This window comes from Polypterus senegalus, chromosome 9 (genome assembly GCF_016835505.1).
Source record: "Polypterus senegalus isolate Bchr_013 chromosome 9, ASM1683550v1, whole genome shotgun sequence".
Taxonomy (NCBI): domain Eukaryota; kingdom Metazoa; phylum Chordata; class Cladistia; order Polypteriformes; family Polypteridae; genus Polypterus; species Polypterus senegalus.
In genome coordinates this window covers 104916365-104939350 of record NC_053162.1, presented here as the reverse complement: position 1 = coordinate 104939350, position 22986 = coordinate 104916365, and the positions used below count along the sequence as shown (strand labels likewise).

Here is a 22986-nt window from a genome sequence, read left to right as displayed (position 1 = left end):
GGTGTCTGTTTGCTCAACAAAAGACCAAGGAGAAATGATTGAACTACATTTGTGTCTGCTTTTATCTCTTCAGTGGTAACTTTTACAAGTACCATAAATTTACATTGGCAGTTACAGACTCAAATCAAATGTATGTTTTTATTATATACTGTAATAGTAACAATAATAGCAGCTCACTACTCAAAACGGTAAATGCGAGGAGGACCCCGGCTCAAACCTGAAACCTCTTGATTATGAGAGAGCAGTCGTTACCTGTGCCCCAGCCAAGTAGACGTGTCTGCTTCATATCAATTGATAGTTGGGCTTCAGTTTTTACACATTGCCAGTTATATGTAAATTGAACACTTTATTTTTATTCGGTCATATCTATAATAATAAAAAGCAAAGCACTCTCACTCACTCACTCCCCAACCGACCATTTGTAGGTAGAAGGCTAAAATTTGGAAGGCTCGTTCCTTACAGCTTACTTACAAAAGTTGGGCAGGTTTCATTTTGAAATTCTACGCATAATGGTCATAACTGGAACCTATTTTTTTGTCCATATACTATAATAGGCTTCTGCTCGATGGCAGTGGGAGGCGGAGTTACGCCTCCCACGTAATTTAGTGCCTGCCCATATAAGGCCGTCCGTCAGCGGCAATCCAATAGAAACACTGCCGCTAAATATTCACGGGTGAAGGACTGTGCTTATGCAGACGAAGATGAGATGGTCAGGGTGGTGTTTGGCACAAACTCAGCGAAACTGCGAGAGAAACTTTAAAGTGCTGGGTCTTATCTAACATTAAATACAGCCGTAAACATCGCACGAGATGGCACCAGCACAGCTGGGAACCTTCGATGCATGTACACCGAGCGGCTCACATGAACTGATGCAGTGCACAGACAAAAAGCAACAGTTCCAAAGAGTGCTGAACAAAAACCATATTACACAATTGAGAAGGCAGCAAAAAAATTATGAAGCGTGTGACACATACAAACATATTCATAAGTGCAGCTACTGCGGAAACAAAGCACATGGTGGAAAAAGTCAATGTCCCGCTAAAGGAAGAAAGTGTATAAAAAAAAAGCCTGTGCATGCAGTGTGTCACGTCTCAGATGAAGACGAGCTGTTTATTGATGCAGTAAGAAACGAATCGATGAATGAAGACTCTTATCTTTACAACGATTGACAAACACAGAATGTAACTTGAACACAACACATCCTACATATACGAACCTGATTGAAAGAAATAATGATAATCAAATCCTTGATGACAGCAACACTCATAACACTCACAAAACAATTACTGTATATTGACAATCATGTTACGTTAATTTTTAAATGTTCCCTTTTCTTTTTCATAACTTATTTATATAAATAAAAGCTCTTTAGAACTTTGTGATTCAAGGCATGATGATGGGAGTACAGTAAACAGTGTTTATAACAATTGTCAATGAAGACTTGAGCTACTGTAAGCATTATAAACCTTGACGGTGCTTTTTTTAAAAAAAAAAAAAAAATACATGATGATTAAGTGCTTACAGGCACATTGGTAGAAGGAAGGACTGCAAACTAGTATGTGGTGTATTTACCATTTTTGTTTTAATGGAAAAAATTGTTTGAAAAACCAAAGAGTTTGTACAGTTGTCTCTCTCTTGTTCCTATTTGAGTATTGACAGGTTTGTGAGTTTTGTAGAGAAAGCATTCAGAAGCCCTTGACTACTTTTCATATTGTACATTTTCTCTTGGCTCAGTGTGACCACAATCAATATATGTGCCTACTTTTTTTTCGGTGCTGGCATCACTACTGTGTACACTTGTAAAACACCTTGAAGTAAAGTGTTTCTTTATTTCAACATATTTAGAATATCTCTCAGCAGGGGAGAAGAGTTTTTACTTTCTTTTCCCAATTTATACATGCAGTTGAAATAAAAAAATCTGTGTGAGAGAACTGCCTTACAAAAAGGTTTTGCCATTGCTGCAGAGGTAACAAGGTTTGTGTGGGGGGAAGCTTAGCAGTTTAAGAAGTCTATATTAAGCAAGTTGTGAACTCCAAAGCCTCCACTAAAATTTGTTTTGTCTTAGATTTTGGCAAATAGTTCCCCTAACTGTGAGTTCCCCCAACTTTTATGCATTTACTTTCTATGAGATTGTGTGTTTTTTGTTTATATAATAAATAAGAAAATCTTGTATTTGGGCACTATATTTTTCTCCCTATGGATTAGGTTGGTAATGACAACTATTTGTAAGCATAGCTGTCCATTACAAGTTGTCATGATGTTACATTTTGCTGTAATGGTACATGTATGTAAAATAAGAATTAACATATTGTACACTGTTTAGTGTGATATGCAGAAATGCACTGAAAAATTACAGAAACTCAAAACTAGCAGATTTCATTTGAATTTAAGTTGAGTTGTGTACACAAGGTATGAACTAGATTAGTTATAGTTTTATTTTAAAAGCAAGTATTTTATCAAAAACAGTGCCACAGAATGTAATTAATTTTAGAAAACCTATATCCATGAATCATCCAAATATTATCAAGAGCTTGAATAAATATTCAGCAAAAGAAGAAAATCTTTTTCCTTTGTTGAAACATATATTAAATTGCTTTTTCTTTTCCCACTTTATATATTTTAACCCTCCCTTGAATGATTTCATTTTTTATATTTTGTGAATTGTAATATCAATTTTTAAAATAAAAAAAAGTCAAAGTAACTGTCTTTTTATTCTAGTCTTCACTTGGATCTTCTACCACCTCATCATTCCACTCGGTTGGCACTTATGCTCCCCTCAATAGAATGCCTGCTTATAGCCAGTTTAGCCCTAGCCCTTTAGTGACTCAACAACAGTTTGGAGCTGTGGGTGTAGGTAAGTACCTAATGCTGTAATTCCATTTATTATTAAAATGGTTTACTGTGAAAATGTATTTTTTTTATAATTTTTTAAAATTCTTATAGATACACACACACAAATCAAAAGTATAATAAGTGCTGCTAAATACAGCTGTTCTGTATAGTTGTAATTAACTTTGTCATAAATCTTTCTCCAAATTATTGATGCATGTTCCATTATTTAGATAGACAGATATTTTCTTAATCCCAAGGGGATATTCACATAATCCAGCAGCTGCATACTGATACAAAAAACATTTTTAAATTAAATAATAAAAATGCAGGTAAAAACAGACGGAAGCTTTGAATAATGTTAACATTTACCCACCTGGGTGGAATTGAATAGTCGCATAGTGTTGGGGAGGAACAATCTTCTCAGTCTGTCAGTGGAGCAGGACAGTGACAGCAGTCTGTTACTGAAGCTGCTCCTCTGCCTGGAGATGACACTGTTCTGTGGATTCTCCATGATTGACAGGAGCATGCTTGGAGCATGCTTGGAGTCCGTCGCTCTGCCATGGATGTTAAACTGTCCAGCTTCATTCCTTCAATAGAGCCTGCCTTCACAAGTTTGTCCAGGTGTGAGGCGTCCTTTATACTGCCTCCCCAGCACACCACCACATAGAAGAGGGCACTCGCCACATCGGTCTGGTAGAACATCTGCAGCATCTTATTGCTTATAAGAAAGTATAGTCGGCTCTGACCTTTCTTACACAGAGCATCAGTATTGGCAGTCCAGTCAATATTTATCATCCAGCTGCACTCCCAGGTATTTATAGGTCTGTACCCTCTGCACAGAGTCTCCTCTGATGATCACTGGGTCCACGAGGGGCTTGGGCCTCCTAAAATCCACCACCAGTTCGTTGGTCTTGCTGGTCATGTGTAAGTTGGTTGAGTCTCATCATTTAACAAAGTCTTTGATTTAGCTTCCTATACTCCTCCTCCTGCCCACTCCTGATGCAGCTCATGATAGCAGTGTCGTCAGCGAACTTGCATGTGGCAGGTCTCCAAGCTGTATTGGAAGTGTGATATATATATAGGGTGAACAAGACCGGAGAAAGTACAGCCCCCTGCAGCGCTCCTGTGTTGCTGACCACAACCTGTCAGTCCTACAGTTACCAAAATGCCCATACTGAGGTCTGTCTGTAAGAGAGTCCACGATCCATGCCACCAGGTGTGCATCTACTCCCATCTCTGTCAGCTTGTCCCTAAGGAGCAGAGGTTGGATGGTGTTGAAGGCGCTAAGAAGTCCAAAGCAAATGTTTCTCTTTTAAATGTTTTGCACTTTTAAATATCTGCTTTTTTTGTCTCTTTGGGCTCCTTTCTCCATCAGCCCTAAAACCCTACAGTGGAAATCTTGACAATTGCCTATGTAGAACTGTTCAGTTTACAATTGAAAAGCAAAACACCTTTGACTTCATAAAGGTCCTCAGAGCACCTTCTGACCTCCGAAAGTATTTGTGTTAATTTAATCTAACATGTTTTGTTTTAAATGTTCTATTTAATAATTTTATTATGTACTTTTTATTAATTTTTGTTTTTGATTTACAATATTAAAAATTAATATTTTAAAGCTTCATACATTTTTTAAAATCAAAATTTCTAATTTTTAAAAATATTTTTAAATGTATTAATTTAATTATATTGCATTATCAATTAGTCTTTTTAACATTTTAAATAAAAATATAATCTTCTAGTTTTGCTTTCAGCTATTTCAACATTTAAAATTTAACTTTATCCATATTTTTACTTTCATTTGTGCTCAACCTTTATATATATATTTTTAAATTCTTTAAAAAAAAAACTACATTTCTTTTAAAACATATTTTTTTTTTAGTTTTTGTTAAGTTCTAGATGTAATTTTACTTTTGCATCATTTTGTCATCTGTTTCTGCATCTGCCATTGTCATATTAAAAAAAAAAAAAATGTTGTTTGCCCTGGATTTATTGGTCAAGATGATGTTTAGTGAGGATTGGATAAACTGGAATAGTAGTTGTTGGTAGAGAACCTTATTTCTATGTTTCTCATAATGTGCGGTGTGAACATAATTTTGAGCAAATTGGTTGTTAGGAGACATTTTCAAGCTTTTTTTTTACAAATTATTTGTTAATAAAAACTCTATTATAAAATTATACATTTTTATTTATATATAACAAATAATTTATTCAAAATATTAAGAAGAAATTGAACGAATATATTAGCAAAATATTTCAAGATTAATTCTTAAATTTGGTAAAACACCACCAGTCTTTGATTGGTAGTACAGCTAGTATTCTGATTCCAGTGACTGGAGGAAACTGTTGACTGGACTTTTTTAGTTTTAGGAATATGTTTGGTAACATACCACCTTTCTGTTTTTGAGTTGTTTTGTAGGGTATTTTATTGCGTTTTACCTGTTTAACGGATACTTGCCAGTTGAAGTAGTATGGTTTATATACAGTTGAATGTTAATTAATTGCCAAGTCAACGTCTAATATTAGGATGCATTAGTGATGTGTAGTTTTTGACAAGTAAATTGCTGTTAGGTTAACAGTTTGCTTAGGAAGTGGGTATTGAAGCGGCAACCTTGTCTCGTGCCCTAGCTATCTGAAGATCTCTAAATATAGTTTTGTCATTTCTATATAATTTTTCTGTTAACGTTATACTTAACCTAGCATTTATGTGTTCAATACCATCTCTGACTGTCCCTTGTTTTAGGTCGCTCAAGTCCCCAGTTGGACCCCTTACGTAAAAGCCCAACTTTGGAGCAGGCAGTACAGACTGCACCTGTGACTGTCCCTGTGCCATCAGTCCCTGCTGGAAGGAGGAGTCCTGCACCAGCCAGGTCAGCAACATCAACAAACCAGAAACCCATAGAAATTCAAGAACAAAGAAGAGGTAAGCATGCATCCTTTTTATTTAGTTAGTAAGCTTTATAACTCCTAGTTTATCAATTTATATTCCAAGACCAACTTTTTTTGATTAGTTATTTGGTCCTGGCACCTATCCATGTGTCAAAATTGGCAAGAGAAAAGTGGCTTTCAATTGGTTATACTTCCATATCAGATATTAATTGTCCTGCAACAGAAATTTCAGTAGATCAACAAACATTTCTCTGAGGCAAAGGGCCCAAATGTAGTCAAGTTATTCCGTTTTACACAAAAAATGGTAAAGTAGGGGCGAATAATTCCCCCAAAGTGACATTTAATATTAGTAATAATTGAATGCTTATTACTGTCACTATTGCACTAAAACTTAACTTTGAAACTCTTGTATCCATCTAATTTGACACATTTTTTAATGCGCCTTCTTTCCCTTCTACATTTGTTATACTCATTTGTAAAACTGACCGTTTTTGGCTGTCTACTTGATATCTCCTTCAAACATAAAAACAATAATGCCACTATGGTCACAATGCACATAATTATTAAGCAGGCTAATCTACTAACTATTGAAATGTTAAAGTTAATAGCAATGCATGCTGATAAAATCATTTAAATTTTATTGCTAGGCTTCATGACCTTTATCTCATAGTAGTAACAGTGCTGCCACTGATTCTTGTGAATGGAAGAGAAGGCAAAAAATGTCTGGCTTTACAGCATCAGTTAATTAAATATCACACACGTTTTTGGTGAGTGATGATAAATGACGTTTTTTTAAGGGGTTAATTTAGGTAAATGCTTCCTTTGGTTTTAGTTAAAAGCTTTAGAAATCTAAAATTAATACTTCTGAAAGTGTAGTCTGTGGGCCATCTGTGATACATAAGCATTAGTCAAGTGGATCACAAGGTGGCAATGATTGTATTGGAACAAAGTGAGTTTTAGGTTGCTTGACTACATCAGTCGATTAAAATAGTCAGGCTTACTGCCTGCAGTCTGTATTATGAAAAGAACCATGAAGAATCTGTATAAATCTAACACCACAGAGCATATCATCTGACTTTTTTGGTAACAGTGATGACTGTTTGTTTTATTAAATTTTGGTTTAAGTAACCAGATTGTAAGAGTTGCAGAGATCCAACAAGATTCACAAGCTAGTGGGAACGTCATTAATGTGCATAGAGGAAAATGGCATTTATGTTTCACTTTTTTCCCCTGTACAAGCATCATTGTTCTTTCCTGACCATCATTTTGTTTTAGCATAATTATCTTAATATGGTTTACATTAGGTTTGTGTCAAATGAGAAAATGGATGTGTGAATGAAGTCTAATGGGATGATAGAATTCTACCCGGAACGAACAATGACTGTGTTTTGGTGTCTGGTCTCACATGCGTCTGATCACATGGGTCTATATTTGCAGTATCTGCTAAGCAGAAAAGACATCAGATTTCAAAAATGTAAACCCGTCGAAAAACAGTTAGTAGTAGTGAAGTGGTATCTTGCCACTGGTGCTGGCTTTGACACCATAATACAGTTTCTTTCATTTAAGCAAACCATCAATAAATCATTGCATTTGGGAAGTGTATTGTGCTGGGGAAGTAACAGTCCCCAGTACTTAGGAATTTTATAATTTTAAAACTTCAGGCATGTCCACTAAATTTGCTTAAACTGAACTTGACCCATATTTTACATTCCTGGAATTGTTCTAATTTCTCTTCTTTGGACCTTTTTGTAACTCTGTTGTCTGTTTTTTGTAGCCTGGAGACCAAAGTTGCATGTGTTACTTTAGGCAAGGCCTCAATTGTGTGTTACAGAATTTTAGCACATCCCCATTTGACTTACAGTATACTCTGCACATCATGTTATACAACCTAACATTATTAGCCTTCTTAATGGCTTCTGTAAACTGTTTCGATGTACTTAGTGACAAGTCCACTATGAGAACAAGGTTCTTAAATGTGTACTTTCACTTTTCAGACCTTTCATTGTGTACTTCTTACGTGTAATACATTATATTTACGTACATGCAGTTTCACCTGCCCAGGCCTGTTTTCTGTTCATGTCCTGCTGTAATTGCTGATTATACATTGTCTGCCATTCCACCTAGTTTGGTGGTATTATCTGCAAGCTTAACCAGCTTCTTATTTACAGTGCATCCGGAAAGTATTCACAGCACATCATTTTTTCCACGTTTTGTTATGTTGCGGCCTTATTTTAAAATGGATTAAATTCATTTTTGTTCCTCAGATTTCTACACACAACACCCCATAATGACAGCGTGAAAAAAGTTTACTTGAGGTTTTTGCAAATTTATTAAAAATAAAAAAAAAAACCTGAGAAATCACATGTACATTAGTATTCAAAGCCTTTGCCATGAAACTCAGAATTGAGCTCGGGTGCATCCTGTTTCCCCAGTCATCCTTGAGATGTTTCTGCAGCTTCATTGGAGTCCACCTGTGATTAAATTCAGTTGATTGGACATGGTTTGGAAAGGCATACACCTGTCTATATAAGGTCTCCCAGTTGACAGTTCATGTCAGAGCACAAACCAAGCATGAAGTCAAAGGAATTGTCTGTAGACCTCTGAGACAGGCTTGTCTCGAGGCACAAATCTGGGGAAGGTTGCAGAAAAATTTCTGCTGCTTTGATGGTTCCAATGAGCACAGTGGCCTCCATCATCCGTAAGTGGAAGAAGTTCGAAACCACCAGGACTCTTCCTAGAGTTGGCCAGCCATCTAAACTGAGCGATCGGGGGAACCGATGGTCACTCTTTCAAAGCTCCAGACGTCCTCTGTGGAGAGAGGAGAACCTTCCAGAAGGACAACCATCTCTTCAGCAATCCACCAATCAGGCCTGTATGGATCAGGCCAGACGGAAGCCACTCCTTAGTAAAAGGCACATGGCAGTCCGCCTGGAGTTTGCCAAAAGGCACCTGAAGGACTCTCAGACCATGAGAAACAAAATTCTCTGGTCTGATGAGACAAAAATTGAACTCTGGTGTGAATGCCAGGTGTCATGTTTGGAGGAAACCAGGCACCGCTCATCACCAGGCCAATACCATCCCTACAGTGAAACATGGTGGTGGCAGCATCATGCTATGGAGATGTTTTTCAGTAGCAGTAATTGGGAGACTAGTCAGGATAAAGGGAAAGATGACTGCAACAATGTACAGAGACCTCATGGATGAAAACCTGCCCCAGAGCGTGCTCGACTTCAGACTGGGGTGATGATTCATCTTTCAGCAGGACAATGACCCTAAGCACACAGCCAAGATATCAAATGAGTGGCTTCAGGACAACTCTGAATGTCCTTGAGTGACCCAGACTTGAATCTGATTGAACATCTCTGGAAAGATCTTAAAATGGTTGTGCACCGACGCTTCCCATGCAACCTGATGGAGCTTGAGAGATGCTGCAAAGAGGAATGGGCGAATCTGACCAAGGATAGGTGTACCAAGCTTGTGGCATCATATTCAAAAAGACTTGAGGCTGTAATTGCTGCCAAAGGTGCATCAACAAAGTATTGAGCAAAGGCTGTGAATACTTATGTACATGTGATTTCTCAGTTTTTTCATTTTTAATAAATTTGCAAAAACCTGAAGTAAACTTGTTCCATGTTGTCATTATGGGGTGTTGTGTGTGTAGAGTTCTGAGGAAAAAAATGAATTTAATCCATTTTGGAATAAGGCTGTAGCATAACAAAATGTGGAAAAAGTGATTGTGCTGTGAATACTTTCCGGATGCACTGTATTTCTATCCAGATCGTTTATTGTATAAGCTCGTATTATTAAAAAGAGCAGTGACCACAGCTGTGCCCCAAAGGGAATTTGACATGGATTGATACCACAGAGGTACTGTATATAAAATAATTCCAGTTTGTCATTTATTTGATCGTCTTCTGTTTAGGTAAATTTGTCATTTGTGAGGAGTTAAAGGTTGAAATGTGTGTGGTTTAGCAACAAAAATACCTATTGTGCTTTAAATGGACACTTTAGAGAGAACGTCTAAAGCAAATACAATTCATTAACTTTTATCATTTAAATAATGTGACACACAGCTTGTTTATGTCCATCTTTCACTGCCTTGTTTATATTTTGTGCTTTTTCCAAATCCAAGAGCAGTAATAATTGATAGTTGGTGACACAAGTCTTTTTTGCTTGCATTGACCGCATTGCCCACACTTGCATAGTCCGCATCGGGAGAGGTAGAACTTTCCCAGCTCCCCTGGGCCATTGCATTATGATTTACAAAATTACTTCTTAAAATAGCAATATTTACTTTCAAACATAGCAAGCATGTGACTGTGCAGGTCTATTGTATCACTTTATTTCTTACAATTTTAACTTAGGATGTCTGACAGAGAAACATGGGTCAGAGAAAAAGTGTAGTGTATTATACAATAGATAAAATATCTTGTTATATTTGCCACAGCAGTCATCTGCTTATGTGTCAGCTACAGTAGTGCCCACAAGAGGGCCAGGAACCAGAATGTATGCTGGTGGCAGAAGTTCCATGTTCTGAGTAAACACTGTGTGTTTCTGAAAGTGATTCAGAGCAAAGTAACAGAAGATGAAGACTTTTGATGACTTCATCCAGATGAGTTAGCCTTTTTCCCCCATCACCATCAATAAAAAAAAAACAGCTCTTGAAGATGTTACATGCAAGTCTAGTTCCTTGGAAAAATTGTACAAACAGAAAATGGTGGTTTTGCTGTAAGGAAATATCTCTTTTTTTGTTCTATGTGTTTAAAGTATATATCAATTAAATTCATCAATAACATCTTTGGATTGAAGAGCATGCAGTACACATTTAGGACAGCAATCTGTACGCACTTGTGATCTCTGTGTCAATGGCAAAATAATTTTTAAAAATGAAATCAAAAAGAAGAAAAACTGATAGATATAAAAAAACAGAATTAACTTGCTTGTATCTATCATGTGAACATAGCCAGCTTCGTATACCCATTATGAAAATACTGCCGACCACAGTACCTTTTTGGAGTTAATATTGTTGTGTACTAAATATGACGGGTGTCTAAAGAAATAATTTTATTTTTATTTTCTGTATAACGTAATGCTAATGGTGGGATTAGTTTGCACAACATGAATTAGCTTTTATTACAGTACAATTCCTCTTAACTGGCCTCGCATTAACAGGCCTGTTAAAATAAAATACTTTTTTTTTTTTTTAAATCTTGAGGAGTTCTTTATATTATGTGTATACACTACTTTCCTGGAAGGTGAGAGGGCTCCTATGCTGAGAGTGATTTCTGTTTACATTTTCCTTTATAAATTTTCCACGGTGCTGCCTTCTTTCTCCCTGGTGGCTCTCCTGGTTCTCCCATCGGGCTTCGCAACAAGGGAGTCGCCCTACCTGCAAGTGCAGCTGCCTTCCACACTGGTCCAGTACTTTTCCCCAGCGGCCAGGGTGCTCACGCTGGAGCTAAACCAGCTCAAAGCCTCTACAACTGCCACTGCCTTTTTATGGCCAGTCGTCTTAAATACTGGTCACTCCAGCTTCATGATAGCTCAGCTGGAGCAACCGCTTTCTTCAGCCCTACAGAGTGTCAGCCAAACACTCATCTGCAGGGTTTCACCTCCCAGCTGCCTGCCTTTTCTCCATCAAATCTGCTCTCTCTCGCTCTCCTGCACCAGCTTTCCTCTATCTGCTCCCTTCTCCATTAACCTCCTGTTCTTTCCTGTTCTCCCCCTAGCCGCCTTGTGCTTCTATTTATCACGGGGACATGGATCAGATGTGGCAATTAGCAGTTCCTTGGAACAATTACAGATGCAGATGACTCCTCACCTGTGTGTTAAGCTAGGTTAGTCCGCATCATGAATTCCCTAGGAACCGATCGGCCACACATACTCTCTAAGCCGTAAGTGCGGCGATTATTTATTTGAAAAGTGGCTTTTTTTGACTTGAGCTGTGGACCCAACACACCACACTGTCTAGTCATTGTACGAGAAAAAAACCTGTGTGCAAAATCGTGGATGAAGCCTTGTGAATATGGTTTCTTCAGGAATGTCGAAGAGGTACGGTACATACCTTATAAATATTTTTCTACATGAAAATAGGTATGTGTCAGATTAACCGGCCATGGGTCTAGTCCCGAGGTGGCCGGTTAAGAGGGATTGTACTGTACATTATTTGGTTGTTTTGAGCTTGTTACCAATGTGGCTATTTGTTTAAATCACATCTTTTTACGCATGGACATTTTAGTTTAAGTCCAGTGGGCCGACAGAATCCTTACATTAATCGTAGAATAGGGCAAAGAACAATTTAGTGATTTAGTTTTTTTTATAAATCTAGTATATTGTATTTTAGGGATATATAAGTTTGTTGCTTGTTTTCTTATAATGTCTATTTGATTATTTAAAAAATATTTAAGGTCCTGTTTTAATTACTAGTTTTAAATGTTTAATTTTGATTAATGGAGGGGATTAAAATATTTATTTAACCCTCTTTTGAAAAATGGAATTTTAAAATTTTAGTAATTTATTGGACCAGTTTAAAATTTTAGTTTTAGATATTGTTGAACATATTAATAGACTTCCTAACTAATTTATGATTTTACAATTGGTAGGATGGGTGGGGACTACAAAATAAAAGATTTATGAATGGGGTGATGTGTACCAATGTGTTTTTGATATAGCCTTCGGGATATTATCCCCTACCCTAATTCTGACCCTACATGCAGATTACAATGCAAGTTTGCCAGTTTTGATTATTTTTTTTTTTTTAATTTTTTTGTAACAACCTTCCTTTTTGGTCGACATATGAATACATTTAATTTTTCGCTCATCACACTCCTTTGCTTTTAAGCCAAAGTATTCCCTAATTGCCAAAGCTGATTCCTTCTTGGCTACCAGTCTATCGCTTCTATTCTATATTAAATTAGGTACTTTCATATCTCGTTACAGTGCAACAATGAGGACACCATGTGGCCATACTAGAAATTGCAGATCAGCATTGTTTGCTTGTTTGTTTTAGAATAACAATGCTCCACATGTGGAGATAAAGTTATCAATTGGCAGAGTTTAAACCTAGCAGATCAACCTAAGAATTTTACAATTTGTCTAACCCTAATTTGCAGTACTATATTGGTGGTAGTATATGCTCATTCTGCAGCATATGCTACAGTGGGGAATGCTCGCATGCATTCCTAGCAGGCTGCGGTAGTTGCAGGTCTTTGTTCCAACTCCATTTCTTAATTTAAATCCAATTATTGTAACCGAAGCAGTTATCACTCGGTCAACATTTTGTGATTGCCAATGAAGTTAGCTCAAATGAATGTTCCTAACCCTTGTTTGCTGCTTTTTGTTTGAAACAATTGCATTCACTGTTTTTAATTTATTGTTTACTTAACGAGCTGCTGAGTAACAATGAGGTGCAAGTGACAAAGAAACTTGCAGTTCACCAGTAAACTTAGTGGTTCTCAAGTTCAGTCTAGGGGGGCCCAACTGCTTTTTGTCAGTTTCTTTAGTTTGGTGTCAATTCATTTATTATAAACGTTTTTTTAGTTTTGTAGTCATTTTGTTTGTTACTTGGTTGATACTTTTTTTTTATTGTTGGCGCTTCAACAGTTTCATGACCATATTCATCATGCTTTTCATTCTTAACATTTATGCTGTTATTTACTAATCAAAGAAGTAGGTATAACAAGCTGTGGCCTTTTAGTGTCATTTGCTTTGGTTTCTCCTCTGCTTCTCATTAATTGGCATTGTTTGCTTATAGTAAATTGAGCAATCCCCACTGACAAAAGGTGAATTAATAGGATAATAACAAACGATTCAAACATACAGAAATCTTTGTATGTTTGCTATATTTTCTGGAAATGTACATTTCACACTACTGCAGTTACAAACCGGATTCCAAAAAAGTTGGGACACTAAACAAATTGTGAATAAAAACTGAATGCAATGATGTGGAGGTGACAAATGTCAATATTTTATTTGTAATAGAATCCGAGTAAATGTATCATTTAAAGGAAAAATCTGTTGATTCAAAATTTCACGGTGTCGACAAGTAGCAGTAAGAAGCTGGAAAAAGTAAATTTGAGTATAACGAAGAGCTGGAAGACCAATAAACACTAATTAGGTAAATTGGCAACACGATTGGGTATAAAAAGAGCTTCTCAGAGTGGCAGTGTCTCTCAGAAGCCAAGATGGGTGAGGGTCACCAATTCCCACAATGTTGCGCAGAAAGATAGTGGAGCAATATCAGAAAGGTGTTACCCAGCGAAAAACTGCAAAGACTTTGCATCTATCATCATCAACTGTGCATAACATCATCCGAAGATTCAGAGAATCTGGAACAATCTCTGTGCGTAAGGGTCAAGGCCGTAAAACCATACTGGATACCCGTGATCTCCGGGCCCTTAAATGACACTGCACCACAAACAGGAATGCTACTGTAAAGGAAATCAAAGAAGGAGCTCAGGAATACTTCCAGAAACCATTGTCAGTGAACACAATCCACTGTGCCATCCGCCGTTGCCAGGTGAAACTCTACAGTGCAAAGAAGAAGCCATTTCTAAGCAAGATCCACACGCTCAGGCATTGTCACTGGACCAGGGATCATTTAAAATGGAGTGTGGCAAAATGGAAGACTGTTCTGTGGTCAGACGAGTCACAATTCGAAGTTCTTTTTGGAAATCTGGGACGCCATGTCATCCGGACCAAAGAGGACAAGGACAACCCAAGTTGTTATCAACGCTCAGTTCAGAAGCCTGCATCTCTGATGGTATGGGGTTGCACAAGTGCGTGTGGCATGGGCAGCTTGCATGTCTGGAAAGGCACCATCAATGCAGAAAAATATATTCAGGTTCTAGAACAACATATGCTCCCATCCAGACGTCCTCTCTTTCAGGGAAGACCCTGCATTTTTCAACAAGATAATGCCAGACCACATTCTGTATCAATCACATCATCATGGCTGCATAGGAGAAGGATCCGGGTACTGAAATGGCCAGTCTGCAGTCCAGATCTTTCACCTATAGAGAACATTTGATATAGATTCACTAATTGTGAAACATATCAGAACAGACACTTGTAATGTGGCCCAAAATCGGATCTAACTAGGTATTATGTACAGTACAACTTTGTGTGCTCATGAACTTTTTGATTTTTTTTTTTTTAACATTTGAAAAGAAATTTAAAACATCGACTGACAATTACTAATCTTCTCTGTTTCACCTGTACCTTTTAGAATCAACAGTGTAATCCGTGCATCAGGAGTACATATCAGTAAAGCATCTCCTGATCGTAGGCTCTTAAAATACAAGGGAAAAAAAAAAAAAAAAATAGTGTAAAGAAACGGTTTATAGAGGTGCAACATAGATTCTTGGTACACCTGCTCTTTGCAATCAGTTTCATAATATAAAGAAATTCAGAAACATTTCTTAAATCATAAATAACGCTGCTATTTTTATTCAGATTTTCACTCTCCAACTGCCAGATGTTCAGCAGCGATTTTCTGGTTCACAAAATAATTGTCATACTTTTAAAAGGTGTTTGTTTAAAAATTGAATATGAAAAAATGTCTTATACTGTATAATACACTTTTTTGGGGCTGCTTCTAAGAAAATTAACACCTTTTTATTCTTATATTTTTGCAGCTGAGACTCAGAAACTGGGAAAACCTGAAACGGAACCAGTCAGGAATGAAAATCGTGAGTCAGGCAAACGTCAGTCAGGTATTTTGTATGAAAAAGAAAATCAATTTATTGGTTTTGATTGTTTGATTTAAATATGTTGTAAGTCAAATCAGAATGTAAATACTTAATGTATATTGTACTGTGTCAAAGAGTTTGATCAGTTTGACAAACATAAATTTATAGGATTGATCTTTTTATTGCAATAGGTTTTTTGTTTTTAATTTTATTTTATAAGTGTCAGTTTAAATACGTTGTTTGAAATTTTTGTTCCTTATTTTTTTTTTTTTTTATTAGGATTGTTTATACATCAAAGGCAGGGCTCATAGATGGTTCTATAAGTTAACTTTATGTACACTATATGGAGCATGTGTCATCAGAGGACTGGTTTTCAGTGTGAGATTGTAGGACATCCATGTCAAACTGTAGTTTAGTCTTTATCAATTGTCTAATCATTTGATAAGAAAAAGTAAAAAAAAAAAATATATATATCATATATAGCCCCATTCACAGAGTTCCTATTTTTATTTCACTTCCCAGCCCTGTTCTTGCTCCTACTCTGTTTAATGCTTGGATGGACTGGGTGTTAGGCAAGGTCGTGAGGTCCAGCGGCTGTGGGGCAGCTGTTGGTGAAGAAAGATTTGGGGATCTTGACTTGCTGACGATGCTGTGATCTTCGTGGAGTCAATGGAAGCAATGATTGGAGCGCTCAAGAGACTTTTTAAGACCTCTTGGGCACAGCCATCAACAATGTGTCTGTTTGTGGAGAGAGTGTTGACCTTGTTGAGAGGTTTACTTAACTTGGCAGTGACATTCATGTCTCTGGTGACTCTTCCTATGTAGTCAGTAGACGGATTGGGAGAGCATGGCAATCTATGCCAAAAGACGAAGTGCCAAGTCTTTAGAGTCCTGGTGCTTCCTTTCTTGCTATATGGACATGGACGCTCTCCAGTGACCTGAGATTGAGACTGGAATCCTTTGGTATTGTGTCTCTCCAGAAAAACCTTGGGTAACATTGGTTTGACTTTGTGCTGAATGAGCGGTTGCTCATGGAGTCCCAAATTAGGCACATTACCTGTGTTATGAGGGAGCGTTAGTTACTGCACTATGGCCATGTGGCACGTTTCCCTGATGGGGTAATCCGGCTTGTAAGATCCTTATTGTTGGGGATCCGATTGGCTGGACCAGGTCAAGGGGTCGCCCACGTAACACCTGCCTGCGGCAGATAGAGGGTCATTTCCAGAGGGTGGAACTGGACCGCGTGTCAACCTGGGGGGTTGCCAACCGGGATCCTGAGTTGTTTGGTCGTGTAGTGAGTGCGGCAACACACTGTACCAGTGCATGCTCCCCAACTTAACTTGACTTCCCTGCCAATAAAAACAAGTGAATGGGAATGTAAATGTAAATATGCAAAAACAGATCATCATTTAAATGCTTATATTATAATGATTTTCCATATTCTAAGTAACACTGCAAATCTTATTTTTTACCATACCTTTAAAATGGTATTTAATGTGTTTTGCTTTTTTGTTTTTTTAATAAGCATGAAAATGTGGCATTGTTGCTATTATTTTTTTGTTTATTTGCATACACATTTATGTCCATCTTGAAAAATTCTTATGTTTATTTGAATTTTAAACTAGGTCCCACTGCAGCTAGACGTGGACGTGGTGGGCACCGTGGAAGAGGTAGATTTGGTGTTCGAAGAGATGGTCCTATGAAGTTTGAGAAGGACTTTGATTTCGAAAGTGCTAATGCCCAGTTCAACAAAGAAGAAATTGACAGAGAGTTCCAGAGTAAATTAAAGCTGAAAGGTACCTAACTGACTCTATTCCATTTATTCCTTAACAAATAACTCCATTTGCAGTGTGAGGTCTGTTTCAGTAAAATGTATTGATAAATTACAATTTTAAGTAATAAAAAAGCAACATATTGCTGTACTTATTTACACATGAATTGCCATTTATATGGTATAATGGTAAGATAAAAGACCCAATGAGCTATTTTATTCAATATTAACAGTATTTTTCAAACACTGTGGTAAATGTTAAGGCAGTCATACAAATACGAAAATGACCCCAATGACAGATTTCAGTGAGAAAAAACTACTGTGAAATTATTTTCAAAAATAGCCCAGCAAATTATTGATCTTGCTAGCATTACACATGAGGTGACTATGAGCAATACTGTAGATTTTTTGTTAATTGTGTTTGTGTTCACTAATACCTTATATTCATTACTTAGAAGGCTTGACAGCAATTTTAATTGTATGCTATTACCCACCGCAATCTTTCTTTCCTTTTTAGTTTTTTCCCCTATTTACTTTGTGTAAGTTAAATCTCTTATTTTTTTGGTCAGTAAAACTTTGTCATATGTACTTTTAAACAGTAATACATTTTTGTGTCTATGCGGCTAATAGACATATTAATATTGTACAATAATTCTTTAAAACACTTTTTTTGTTGTTTGTAAGGTGAAAACTATATTGAATAATATTTGACTTGATTTTGATAAAAAGTTCATGATAACGAAAGTTAAATATTTAGATGGAAGGTAGGTATAAATCATGCTAAGCTGCATAAAAATCAAAGGTGTTAATGCAAAGATCGTTTGTTGAATTTTACCTGGTAAGTATTTAATGTGTTTGACTACATGTCAGATTTTAGTGTGAAAAGCAGCTGTCAAGAACATGTCATTTCAGCTGCAAGCAGTGACTGAATTTCTTGTGAAGGAAAATACCCATTTGCCAACATTCACACAGCTTTATCATGATTTTAAAAAATCCTACATAGATTCTAGCAGTATCAGATAAAGAGTAAAAACAGTCAAGATGAAAAACAATAACCAGGTTTCCATCCAAGGAGTTTTTGCGAAAAAATATTTAGCGCTTCAAATTTTTTTACCGATATAGCTGATGGAAATGCTAATTATCGATTGTTGTACATGTCGACATAATATTTTTACGTTTAACTTTAGTGCATAAATTCCATATCGATACTTCAGATGTCGCAAAAACTACATTGGAAACACTTTTTTTCGGATAAAAGGGCTTTAACACAAATAAATGTGACACATGATACATTTTCCTCACGTGCAATCAAAACGAGAATGGCGGAGCGGTTCGCATGGTCTGATTAAGAGACTCATTATTTCTCGTGATGAGCCAATACAGTAGCGGATAGGCTGGGTCTCCTGCTACTAAAAGGGGTACCTGAATTCCCTCCACATCAACTATAGCCTGGGGGTGTCTCTCAAGATGTCTAAATAATACAAAAACCGCAAAGGTAATTTACTGTGCCAGTCGAAATATTTAATAAACCGTGTGTTTCATTATCTAAACATTTTTTTCTTATTATTAAATGGCAGATGTTTTAGCATATGAGATTCTCTCATTAATATTAACTTTAGTTTTTTTTTGATTAAACGTTATTTTGTATTAATTCAAATTTCAGTTTTAATTAAAAACCTTAAGAGAAGCAGAACTAATTAAGTACTAATTCAGTTGTTATCGCGCTGAGAAGGGATTGTTGAAAGGTAGGCTCACTTATACAGATCTGATGCTGCAAACACATCATGGGCACTTCCAGGAGTGCCAACGCAAATGTCTCGTATCATGCACCTGTCATCAACAAGGGCCTGGAGAACAATAGATGGCCACCCTTTGCGATTAATGCAATCGTGGTAGCCTTCCGTCGGGGGAAGAATGGGCAGATGCGTGCCATCCAGCGCACCGGAAATCTGTGGCACAAGATACACCAAGGAATTGCGGTATGCAATATCATTGGCCTCCACTACAGTCAGAAGTCTGACTGTGATGGGCGTAACATCAGGACTGATGAATCCACACAACATCTCAAACGTCGGCTGTGTCATTCTAAAATGTTGCAGCCAGAGATTTTCTCTGAAGTGTCTCTCCACTACCTCCTCCCAGAAGGTCTTATTCCGTCATCTCTCCCATACCCGTGGGTTTCATCGCACTGGGGTACTTTCTTCGAGCTTTAGGGGTATCAGACAAGCAACTGCTTCATTCTGCTGTTGTCTTCGAATATTATGTACAATTCCAGTTATTTGTGAAACTGAAATAACAGTAAGCTGGCAAATTTCAAAAAACTGTCTGAATAATCTCTCCATTTCTTTGTTTGTTTGTTTAGTGGAGGGGGTGTAACGTGGAAAACAAAAGGTAGATAATTTGCGACATACACAAAATTATGTATGGAAACGGCTCAAAGGCAGATTTTTTTTCGCGAAACAACAAAACTTATGCGACAGTTCATTTTGGGGGTTAACGTCATCACGCACACCATTTTATCGATATAAAGCCAGTTGGATGGAAACAGGCTGGAGACAGCGTATTTCGCACAAATTTTTTTACGTATATTCTGTTGATAACAAAACGTAGCAAAAAAACTGGATGGAAACTTGGCTAATGTCACAAGACAATAGGGCACTATGCTGTCTAGCCATGTACGCAGAGGATGAATATTGATCTACCACAAAGGGAATAAGTTGAAGTATATAGACTTGTTCAATGTGTTGTCAATTTTCTGTTAATTTTACAAATAAGTAAGTTAGTCCATTTCTGTTGTGATCTTTACATAACTGTATAAAATGCAGTATTTTTTCTTTTCTTTCATACTCCCACATGTAACATTATCTCAGTCCATTATAAACTTCATCTCTCTTTTGCAAAATGTATGATCATTACAAGCTGATGTTTATTGCTGTTGTATCTGATGTTTTTTTTATTATTATTAGATGACAAACCTGAGAAAGCAGATAAGGCAGTGAATGGTGAAGATAAAGGAGATTCTGGAGTTGAAACTCAGAATAGTGAAGGAAATGCTGATGAAGATGACCCACTTGGACCTAACTGTTACTATGATAAATCTAAATCCTTTTTTGACAACATCTCCTGTGATGATACAAGGTAAACTTGTTAATCTTCTTCTGTACATATTCATTATCAGTTTCCTTTGCCCTTACTGTTTTAGGAAATTAACCTTTTTTTCTCTTTTTTTATCTCTTTAAATGTTCTTCACTCTTGAACCCAAGCTGCTTCTGTTGTTTTATATATTAATTTTAATGCATAACACCTAAGCTTTACACCTTGGTCGTGTGGCATTATTTGTGAGCTGAGGAGCCAAGTTTTGGTTTTCTTTCCTTACAGACATTGAGAGTCTGGAGTATGTAGCTTGCTGATATATCGGCAAGCTACACACTCCAGACTCTCTGTCTGTAAGGAAAGAAAACTAAAACTTGGCTCCTGACGTCAGAGACTAAGTCCCTTTACGCTGCACCACGGCGTGCGATTCGTTTATTTGGCAACCTGGAGATCAGAATAATTACATTCATAGCATCCGTAGTCTGAGTCTCGATCTGATTGTATGGGTGTGGATGGTCTGCAGTCTGCAAACATCTGTCACGGGTCCTCCGTTGCGAGGAGCAGATCATAGAATGTTACATAGTTTACTGTCAAATAATGCAGAGAGTACGCGACACGTGTTTCACCCTTATTTGGGCTCATCAGGCGTACGCACTCCACAGCACCCCTCGCGACTCAAACTACGGATGCGATGAATGTAATTACTCCGATCTCCAGACTGTCAAATGAATCACACGCCGTGGTGCAGCGTAAAGGGACTTCGTTTCTGACACTGTCGTCCGAGCTTCTATACCTGCGAAGGGTGGTGTGGAGTGGGTCGCCTGATGAGCCTAAATAAGGGTGAAACATGTGTCGCGTACTATATGCATTGTTTGACAGTAAACTATGTAACATTCTATGATAGGTTTCTTGCGACTGAGGGCCCTTGGCGGATGTTTGCAGGTAACCACCCACACAAACTGATCGAGACTCTTTAGACTACGGATGCTATGAATATATGTAAACATATAGACGAATATATAGATAAATAGATATAGACGTGTGTGTGTGTGTGTATATGTATGCATACACTTGGGGGCACTGCCCCCCCGCTCACTTTACTCACCAACCCCCGGGCAGGCGCTACGCACTAGCCGCTTCACAGATCTGCCTCTCCTGTATGTGGAAGTGGATGTACAATTTAAACAGATTATTTTCATGGGAATTGTTACCTATGCATAATAGAACTATTTTACATTACAGCGTGTAATTAACCATAGTAAAAAATAGTAAAACATAATAAATTGAAAGAGAATTGTTTCAAGTTGTGTTAGAGGTGTTTGTTGCGTTCTACATTTTCGTTCTGTTTGGCTTTGAAATTAACACGCAAATACTTTTTAAACTTTTACTGTAAAACTTCAGTAAAAATTATTTTTTGAATTAACGTTTCATCAATATCGCATTGAATTTTGATTGTGTTTGGACTTGCATCGTGACAACTCAACATATAACTGCTCGTGAGAGAATATAGTTTCTTTCTCTCTAATAAATAAACTGACTTTTTCGAATGTTTGTCACTGTGATTTAATTGTCATTGTAAAAGCTGTTCTAACAGGAAATTGTAAACGTTTTAAAAGTGAATGACATATGTTTCCTTTAGAAGCAAAAGCTCCCATGTTGGAATAAGTTATTTTAAATTGCGGCATTTTAAGTAACTGAAGATATAGAGATATGATATTAAAAGACGATATCCCTCCCATAGCGATTACGGCGGTACAAATAAGGAATCACATGAGAGAATTATACTTAGCTTTCTTTAATGACAATTTTATGTGGTATAATAGACAAAAGGAAGCCATAGCAAGACAGTATCAAGGTATGATCTTGTAGTGTCTGCCATTTTCGTCACTGCACTGAGGTTTTTCCGGACGGATGACATCATCCATCGGCTTCAAAGGGTTTGGCAGCAGTTCAAGCCTTATATACTGTTTGCTTTATGTGCTGGTCTTCTCTGGTCTCCAAACAAGTACAGTAAAAGTTCAAACCCCACTTCCAAAAAAGTATAGCACAATGCTCACACTGCAGTTTGTCTCATTCTCCAAACTGCTAGGCCAATGGTTTCTAAATACAATCTAGCCCCTGTGTACCATACTTGGTCTGCCTGTATGAATGAATCCATAACAGTGTGCACAGAGACAGTGACATTAAACTTAATATTATAATAAACGGATTATAACCGCACATTAAGATCTCCTTTGGTGTCTGCTTTCCGTGGAAGATGTACTACATTACCTTTCTTTTCGCCTGTTAAAATTTTACATGTCAGAATTGTTCGATCAATTTTGAATACAACTACTCTTGTCCTATTGCAGACATAAATTACGCAATAACATTACGATACATCTTTCTTTCAATTGTAATTCAGCAGGTGGAAGACGGGATGGTGTTGAAGGTTGTAGATTTTCTATGGGATATTGTAAGTTGATATTTTCATCTTCTGCAACATCACCACCAACTGCTTCAGCATAGTCTAATGATACGCATTTAATCAATTAGCTATGTAACCGATCAACAGTTTTCACGTTAATTCGTTCATTGTTTCTCAGTGCTAGGATTGCTTGTGTACTCATTTCTTCTGTTAAGAACCCTTCGGGATAAAATTCTTCAATAAGATTTGGACATAATAAGTTGTCTTTTATTGGGAACTTAAAGTTAAGAAAATGTAAAAATTTATAA

The 22986-nt window shown here is 37.1% G+C and overlaps 1 protein-coding gene across 3 annotated transcripts in view; it reads left to right on the top strand.

Annotated features, from left to right (window-relative positions):
- LOC120535612 (protein LSM14 homolog A-like) overlaps positions 1-22986 on the top strand; it is a 93757-nt gene that overhangs the window by 52365 nt on the left and 18406 nt on the right. The window contains exons 3-7 of one of the 3 annotated variants that reach the window (XM_039763561.1): positions 2719-2854; positions 5573-5752; positions 15354-15422; positions 17033-17203; positions 20145-20316. In XM_039763561.1, the coding sequence (XP_039619495.1) occupies positions 2719-2854; positions 5573-5752; positions 15354-15422; positions 17033-17203; positions 20145-20316 (728 nt within the window). Of the gene's footprint in view, positions 1-2718; positions 2855-5572; positions 5753-15353; positions 15432-17032; positions 17204-20144; positions 20317-22986 lie in introns of all 3 variants that reach the window. The other 2 variants (XM_039763562.1, XM_039763560.1) reach the window with 2 other exon arrangements.